At 43.1% G+C, this 9,224-nt stretch overlaps 1 protein-coding gene across 1 annotated transcript; it reads left to right on the top strand.

The window, feature by feature from the left end:
* The first annotated feature begins 3,641 nt into the window (after positions 1-3,641).
* Positions 3,642-4,968, top strand: LOC116049951 (trace amine-associated receptor 1-like). The gene has a single exon (XM_031300005.2). It carries the CDS (start codon positions 3,970-3,972, stop codon positions 4,966-4,968), a length of 999 nt encoding a protein of 332 aa, XP_031155865.2. The 5' UTR covers positions 3,642-3,969.
* The last annotated feature ends 4,256 nt before the right edge of the window (positions 4,969-9,224 follow it).

Here is a 9,224-nt window from a genome sequence, read left to right as displayed (position 1 = left end):
AATGGGTTGTTTTCCGTTTTTTGTTTTCCTATTTACTAATGGTAATTGGGAAACAGGCCGTTTTTCGTTTTTGTTTTTTTCCTTTCAAAACGAAAATCCGTTGGCCACCAAGTACACGGACCGATGATCCCCCTGAGATCAAGTACGTGAATACTTCTTTAAGACACACCGGCTTGCCCGGCCACACCCTATAAAGCACCTGTGCTGGTGTGGAATCACTAATAGTTTGATTGGAATCGTCTCCGAGCGGCCTACAGCTCGAGAGATAATCTATTCACTTAGAGAACCGAGGTTACAGCGTAACTGAGCATTCTCTATCGTATCGAGACTATCTCTCCACCGATACATATACACATTATGAGGAAACAGTGCTGCCCAAGCCCAGATAGTGTAAAACAAGTTACACAGGGGTCTGGCCTACTCCCTCATAATAGGTCTCACTGAGCTGAGGAAGAAATAGAGGAGAGAGGGCTTAATACATCGGAGGGAGTGGCCCACAGGCAACCTGCTCCCTAGGATCTAGACCACTTGTGAGTGGCTGGCAGAGAGACACTCAAGGTTTGTGAAATCAGGTATCTACCAGTGTGGAGCGAACCTTTGCACCCTCGTAGCTTCTCTTTTAACTGAGAGAGGAGCACTGCCAGGTTTACAGGAAGGGCAATGTCCAGAGATGTGGCTGCCCTGCAGAGAAGCTGTTCAAAATTATGAACAATCAAGTCACCGCCATAGTCTACTGCCACTTACATAGGACTGAATGAAACAGGCTAACCTGGACCGGGTATCAAACCTGGGTCAGACTCTGCAGTGACTCTGCAGTGACCTTGCTGGTCGGCGGCAGTTTCAACCACCGAGCCAGCTTGCTACCCGTCCTCAGAGTAGAGCACAGATTCCATTTCCATCCATCTGAATCTGCCTCCTCCACCCCACCAATTGGGGAGAGCAGGGGAGGCTATGAAACTGGCCTGCCAGAGGTATCTCTTTTGTCTGTAAGCCAACTTGATGTCTGCACTCGGCAGGTACCCCATCAGGCGTGTCAGCTTACGACTGCAAGCAATACGCCAGAGAGAGAGACACCGGCGCTGCAACTGAGAGGCCGCTTTTTGAAGGTCTAAAGATAGAGAGAGGAAGGGAACCTGCCAGGATCCTGAACACTGCCCTCACTGTTCCAGTCTCTAGCCTCGTAACACATTTTCTACAGTTGCCCCTCAGAAAGAGAAGGAGCTGCTTGCGTCCTTTCAAAAAAGCAGAAACGGCCCTATCTTGTACGTGCATTTATTAAATTATATTTTAAGGTACTTTTTCTCTCTGTAAACATTATTCTCCCCGAAGCTCTAAATGGAAGAGGGAAGCACTGTGCGCCGTCAACCAACTAACAGCCACTCATAGCTCAAATGTATGCAGTGTGGCCGGTTGTTTCGCGCTCACACCCTGCTTTCATTTCGGGGAGATGTAACGTACGGTTTAGCCAATGGCCAGCTTCACCAGACTTATTTTCCCTGGGCGCGTGAACCAACAAGCCAGCAATACACCCAAGGGACTTCAGCATCTGACCACCCCGGCCTTTACCCCGAGGCAGAAAGATGCTGGCTTGGCAGGAAAGTGTCATTTTCGTCTGCTAGCCGACTTTACACCTGCTCAGAACGATACCACACTTAGGGCCTCAGCCAAAAAAACGGTAAAGGGAGACACAGCCAGGAGGACAACCAGCCACTGCAACCGGACTCCCGGAGACAGTCAAACTGTTGTACTGTTGTACTGTTGAACCAATAAGCCAGCAATACGCCCAAGGGACTTCAGCATCTGAACACCCAGGTTTTACACCGAGGCAGAGAGACGCCGGTTTGGCACGAAAGTGTTTACTTATTTCTCTGAGCTCGTGAACTGACGAGGCCAGCAATACGCTCCAGGGAACTTCAGCGCATAACCACCCGGGGTTTTACCCCGAGGCAGAGAGACAACGGTAGGCAGGAAAGCAGGAAAGTGTCCAGACGTCTGTTAGCAGACTTTACGCCTGCTGAGCACGAGACCCCTCAGGGCGTGTCAGCTCATGAAGATGCAATCAATAAGCTGGTAAAGGGAGACACAGCTGGGAGGACAAACAGCCGCTTTAAACGGACAACCAGGAAAAATCAAACTGTTGTCCCTTTCTTTTGTTTGCAACATGGGAAACAACAATCCACGGAGGCCGCCACAGACAGGCTCCTAACTTAACAGGTAAGCAGATACACTGTTGTAACCCACACTCTTTCCAGTTTTTCTCTGTGAAATTGTTTGCACACAACGTAACCATACTCTAAGGTTGAGATCAAACAATCAGTTATTCCACGCCAGCACAGGTGCTTTATAGAGCGTGGCCAAGCAAGCCGATGTGTCTTTAAGAAGTATCCACGTACCAGACCTCAGGGGGATCATCCCTGTACATATGGAATATGTAACGATGGAGAGATCGATATGATAGAGAACCGAGGAGCAGTTAACCATAGTCCTCATAAATCCACAGGAGTTTAGAATCCCAACCAGTGCCGGAGTGGGACTCATTTTCAGCCCTGGAGTTTCATGCCTTACACCGGCCCACTTTACGTCACGACTGACTATATTAAAATAATGTAATTAAAACCTTAGTATAAGTCTGCAATAGCGCATTGTCCTCTACAGCTTTGTAATTCAGTGTATTTTTGTAAAATATCGTTTCCAATTAAATAAAATTGAATAATATTTCATATAACATTCTATTCCCTTTCAGTCGTGGGCTTTGTATATTTACTATCCTTATTTCAAATGATAAAAGGCATAATGGCTCAATATTGTAACTCTGATCATGTTTGCTTGTTCACACACTGTGGTACAACAGCTTAGATGTGCCTTCCACGCTGACAGCAGCTTTTTACAAAGCTTTCTGATCAAGTGAAAGTCAGTTTCATTAATGTAGTGCAGAATTATCTGGCATCATTGATTATCTCAGGGCACTTCACTGTCACTGTAAGCAGCACTGTTCTAGTGGCTGCTGAGCCTGAGCATGTCGGGTCGGCCAAAATGAAGGCAGACAGCTCCTCCAACGGACAACGGCACAAAACACACCGAACAGACTCGAGTCACTGACCTCGGCAGACTGTCCGACGGCCGATAATCGGGTTGGTGTGTCAGGGCCCTAACTGCCTTTACTCTTGCTGGTTTTCATGAAAAAGTTCAGCTCAGTTTAGGACATCTGGCCACGTCACTTTCTAGACTTTCCTTTTTTAATTGTCGCCTTTTCAGTGCCGTTTTTGCGCTTTCTATTATCCGTTTTTATAGCTTCTTTTTGCTCGTGGTCGCATACTCCAACAAGCACCGCTGACTGAAGTGTACGAGTTGACAGTTTGTTTTTGGTTCTTCTGGTAGGTCGAATTCACCTGCCATCGGCCAAATTCATTCGCCAATTTCCAACCTTGGAGTTGGCCCATTCTTAAATCTTAAATAGATTTTAGGGTTAAAAACAAGTCTTTTGCCAGGAGACTTTTGGTTTCATGTCCTTCGAAAAAAGATCATAGCCTAAAAAGTCTACTTAAATAGTATATCCGATTTTATAAGAAATAAGACTTAAATCTGTTTTTAGCTATACTGATAAAATTAAAGGTTCACAAGGGATTTAAAATGTTTGTCTCATTTACAATACAGTATGTTGCCCTGGCATCTAATGTCGTCATGATGAAAAGTCCCACGTCTGATTGGTGGTGGTAAAGAGATAAACGTTGATAAAAGATTTTGCACAGTGACACAGCAATGAAGAACACCCATCAATACGATGCAGAACTATCTTGAGCTCTAAAAAGGTATGATATGAACTGAAAATATGTATTTTATTGTAGAGAACTATTAAAACTATTATTGTAGTTTAGCATTCATGCACTTCAAACTATTTTAAAATAAATATTGTTTACTTTAAATATTGTTAATCATTTATTGAAAACTGATTTTCAGGAACACAGAAACATGGCACCAGAAGTCACTGTCAACCTTACTGATGTTAATTACATGCATCTTTGTTATGAAATAGATAATTTCTTTAACATAATGAAAGGCAATACTTCTGCAATGTGTGTTTCATTATATATTTTCCTTGGCTCATTATCTGTTGTCACAGTATGTGGAAACCTTCTTGTAGTAATCTCCATCATCTATTTCAAACAGCTCCACAGTCCTACTAATTCTCTCATTCTCTCTCTGGCTGTGGCTGACCTGCTTGTTGGTGTTGTAGTTTTTCCTGTAAGCATGACATTTACTGTAACCTCGTGTTTTTATTATAAAGATATATTTTGCAAAGTACGAGACAGCTTTGATGCAATGCTGAGCACAGCTTCCATTTTGAATTTATGTTGTATTTCCATTGACAGATATTATGCAGTGTGTCAGCCTCTGACCTACAGAACTAAGATAAATGTTAATGTTGTCGTGGTCATGATCCTGCTCAGCTGGGGTGTTTCTCTTCTAGTTACCATTGGCTTTATGATTCCAGATTTAACACATGAAAAATGTGAAGAAAATTGTTTTAATGATGCCCTACTTGCAGACATTTTTGGACCCATGTTCTCATTTTATCTACCAGTGATTGTAATGCTCTGTATCTACCTAAAGATTTTCCTTGTGGCACAGGAACAGGTACGCAGCATCCAGAATACAACCTGTCAGAGCAAAAAGTCTGGAGCAACTGTTAGTAAGATGGAGAGAAAGGCCACTAAAACTCTTGCGACCGTTTTGGGAGTTTTCCTGATGTGTTGGTCTCCTTTCTTTCTCTGTTTTACCTTTCAGCTTTTTCTCCATGTATCAGTGCCACTTCCATTGTTTGAAACACTTAACTGGATTGCACTGTTAAACTCCATGCTCAATCCCTTTATTTATGCTTTCTTTTACAGCTGGTTCAGATCAGCTTTCAGAATGATTGTTTCTGGGAAAATATTTCAAGGTGATTTTTCTAACACAAAACTGCTTTGACATATTCTCTGGAGTACTGAATAAAGATCAAGCATGTGTGCTTAGACTTTGCTACCTGCATTTCAGCATCATGTATTGTCATCTTTTTTATTATGCAATAGAAATTACATAAAGGCACAGCAGTGCATTATAGTGCTATTGTGTAAAAGATCATCTAAAAGTAACTATTTACAAGTAACAGAGCAACAACGTCCTGAAGGTTGCAGTCAAAACAGGATGTTATGAGCATCATTTACTCAGATTAACACAAAACTCCACTCAGTAGTTTCCCATGCTCCACTAAGGCTGTTTGCAAAAGTTGATATCAATCTGCCGCTAAGTGGCACACACTATTTACACACATAGACTGTTAGACATATTCTGATTCTAAATATAATTGTTGGCCACATTTTGAGCCTCTTGGATAAGATTATTTTTTTCTCTGGGGCCATGTCATCGGCACTTTCATTTTGCGCCACTATAGTTGGCACAACAATTTAAAAAGGTCTGAGACAAGCAAGAAGAAAAAAAATAATGATTGAGAGCCTCGAAAGAGAGCCTCGGGTAGGGCTCCATCGCCTCCTGCCCTCAGCCTCTCCAACCGCTTCAATGCTTTGTCGGAGTCGGAGCCGGTGGTGGCCAGTGCGGCTCACCGGGCTCGCCCCGCTTCAAAGCAGACTGACCAGCCGTCGTCACGGAAGACGATTGCTACCGCGCGGCGAAAGCTTCTGAGGGATGCGGTAGTCAGACGGTCCGGTGGCCTACACTGCCTGGATCGGCCAAATGACAACGTTCCTCAAAAACAATCTCCACAACCGAACGGTAAGCATTCTTCCTCTTCTTTTCCCTGCCCATCTGAAACCGACACTGACTGTTTTGCTCCCGTCACCGGCTACCCACACCCCCCCACTCCTCGTCCGCTCTTCCCCCTAACCACAGTAATTATTGGGGACTCCATCACTAGAGACCTACGGTTTCATAATGCTGTCACACACTGTTTTCCCGGAGCCAAAGTTGCAGACATCCTGGCTAAAGTTATGGACCTGATACCCTCATTTCCGACCTCTATCAAACGCATCGTGGTCCATTGTGGACATAACGACATGTCCACTCGGATTCAGGAGTGTGAGCGCACAAGGCGAGACTTTACCACTCTCATTGAGGCTTTAAAAAGCACTGGGAAGTCGGTTTTTATTTCGGGCCCACTTCCATCTCTAGGTCGCGGATCAGGCCTCTTTAGCAGACTACTCTCCCTTAACACCTGGCTCCAGCTCACATGCAGTATTCACAGGATAGGTTTTATTGACAACTTCAATCTGTTTTGGGAACGTGGCTCCCTGTTCAGCAGGGATGGGATTCATCCCAATACACGCGGAAGCCAGATGCTACGTGGAAATTTGCACCACGCCCTGCATACCCAGACCTCTGATTGACTGTTTACATCCCGTAAACACTCCCACAAGCACACTGACCAGACACACTCTCCCAAAGTCAATAATCAGAGATACAGCGCTACACGCCCCTCTGTGCTCCCTTCAGAGCAATCACCCATTCATAATCCCATAACCACCGTGTCTGTCCCCCGACTGAGACCGTTTAAACCAAACGCTAACAAAAGAGGTGCTATACTAAACAACCTAATTGGAATTAAAACAACCACTGCAACGATAGAACAGAATAGGAAAATCAAATGTGGACTATTAAATATTAGATCTCTGTCATCGAAAGCATTATTGGTAAACGAATTGATATCAGATAACCACATTGATTTATTCTGCCTCACCGAAACCTGGCTGGGCCATGACGAATATGTTAGTTTAAACGAAGCCACTCCTCCCAGTCATAATAATACCCAAATTCCACGAGGCTCAGGCCGAGGAGGGGGAGTTGCAGCCATATTTGACTCGAGCCTGTTAATTAATCCTAAACCTAAACTAAATTATAACTCGTTTGAAAGCCTTGTTCTTAATCTTCAACACCCAACATGGAAAACAGTACAGCCAATTATATTCGTTGTTGTTTACCGAGCACCAGGTCCATATTCTGAGTTTTTATCTGAATTCTCAGAGTTTTTATCATGCGTAGTCCTTCAATCAGACAAAGTACTTATTGTAGGTGATTTTAATATCCATGTGGACATTGAGAGCAATAGCCTTAGTACTGCTTTCAATTCACTGCTAGATTCTATTGGTTTCAGTCAGAGGGTGCATAAGGCCACGCACTGTTTTAACCACACCCTCGACCTTGTGCTAGAATATGGCATCAAAATTGACGATTTAATAGTATTTCCGCAGAATCCTTTATTATCAGACCATTTTTTAATAACTTTCGAATTCCTACTACCAGACTATACGAAATTAAATAAAAGTTTCTACACTAGATGCTTATCTGACAGTGCTATAGCTAAATTTAAGGAAGCTATTCCAACAGCACTTAACTCAATGTCATGCCTTAATATAACAGAGGACTGTTATGTTAACTCTAGTCCCTCCCAACTTGATAACTTTGTAGACGCTGCTACGGCCTGCCTACGGACTACTTTAGACTCGGTTGCTCCTCTCAAAAAGAAGATGATGAAGGAAAGGAAACTAGCACCTTGGTATAACTCCCAAACTCGCAAATTAAAACAAATCTCACGAAAACTTGAAAGTAAATGGCGTTCCACCAAACTGGAAGAATCTCGTGTGGATTGGCAAGATAGTCTAAAAAATTATAGGAGGGCCCTCAGAAATGCCAGATCAGACTATTACTCAACACTAATAGAAGAAAATAAGAACAACCCAAGGTTTCTTTTCAGCACTGTAGCCAGGCTGACAGATAGTCACAGCTCTATTGAGCCATCTATTCCTATAGCTCTGAGCAGTGATGACTTCATGACCTTTTTTAATGATAAAATTATAACAATTAGAGAAAAAATTCATCACCTTCTGCCCACAGCTTCCAACGACTCACCATTGGGCGCAGGAGGGCTAGAGAGAACGATAAGACCTGATACTTATTTAGACGGCTTTTATCCTTTAGACCTCCAACAATTAATGTTAAGGGTCTCTTCAGCTAAGCCAACTACCTGTCTCTTAGACCCCATTCCAACGAAGCTACTTAAAGAAGCACTACCCGTGGTCAACACCACATTACTAGATACGATCAATATGTCCTTATTAACAGGTCACGTACCGCAGTCTTTTAAAGTAGCTGTGATAAAACCTATTCTGAAAAAACCCACCCTCGACCCTGAGGTCTTAGCCAACTATAGACCTATATCTAACCTCCCGTTTCTCTCCAAAATCCTTGAGAAGGTAGTCGCTAATCAATTGTGTGACTTTCTGCATAGAAATAGTCTATTTGAAGACTTTCAGTCAGGATTTAGAATGCATCATAGCACAGAGACGGCACTGGTGAAAATCACTAACGACCTTCTAACTGCTGCTGACAAAGGACTTGTCTCCGTACTTGTCTTATTAGATCTTAGTGCTGCATTCGACACTATTGACCATACCATCCTCTTACAGAGACTGGAACATTTAGTTGGCATTAAAGGAATCGCACTAAGCTGGTTTAAGTCCTATTTTTCTGAGCGATCCCAATTTGTTAATATTAACGATAAACCATCCAAATACGCTAAAGTTAGCCATGGCGTTCCTCAAGGCTCAGTGCTTGGACCAATTCTATTCTCTTTATATATGCTTCCTCTAGGCAATATTATTAGGAAACACTCAATTAACTTTCACTGTTACGCAGACGACACCCAATTATATCTGTCAATCAAGCCAGACGAAAGCGGTCAGTTAGCTAAACTTCAAGCGTGCATTAAAGATATAAAATCCTGGATGACCCACAATTTTCTGATGTTGAACTCAAACAAAACGGAAGTTATTGTGCTGGGACCCAAGCACCACCGAACTTCATTATCTAAATATATAGCTACCCTAGATGGTATTGCCCTGGCCTCCAGCACTACTGTCAGAAATCTAGGAGTCATTTTTGACCAGGATCTATCCTTTAACGCCCACTTAAAACAAACCTCAAGAACAGCCTTTTTCCATCTTCGTAACATTGCCAAAATCAGGAACATCCTGTCTCAAAACGATGCTGAAAAACTAGTCCATGCATTCGTAACTTCCCGGCTGGACTACTGTAATTCTTTACTATCAGGCTGCTCAAATAAGTCCCTCAAGACCCTCCAGCTGATCCAGAATGCTGCAGCACGTGTTCTGACAAGAACTAACAAAAGAGATCACATTTCTCCTGTATTAGCTTCTCTGCATTGGCTTCCTGTA

The sequence above is a fragment of the Sander lucioperca genome, chromosome 9 (assembly GCF_008315115.2).
Source record: "Sander lucioperca isolate FBNREF2018 chromosome 9, SLUC_FBN_1.2, whole genome shotgun sequence".
NCBI classification, from domain to species: Eukaryota; Metazoa; Chordata; class Actinopteri; order Perciformes; family Percidae; genus Sander; species Sander lucioperca.
Note: the sequence above shows the minus strand (reverse complement) of the source record. Positions and strands in the feature narration are given on the sequence as shown.

Excerpts from the sequence above, each read along its gene's own strand:
- LOC116049951 (XM_031300005.2), top strand. The coding sequence starts at position 3,970 with ATGGCACCAGAAGTCACTGTCAACCTTACTGATGTTAATTACATGCAT.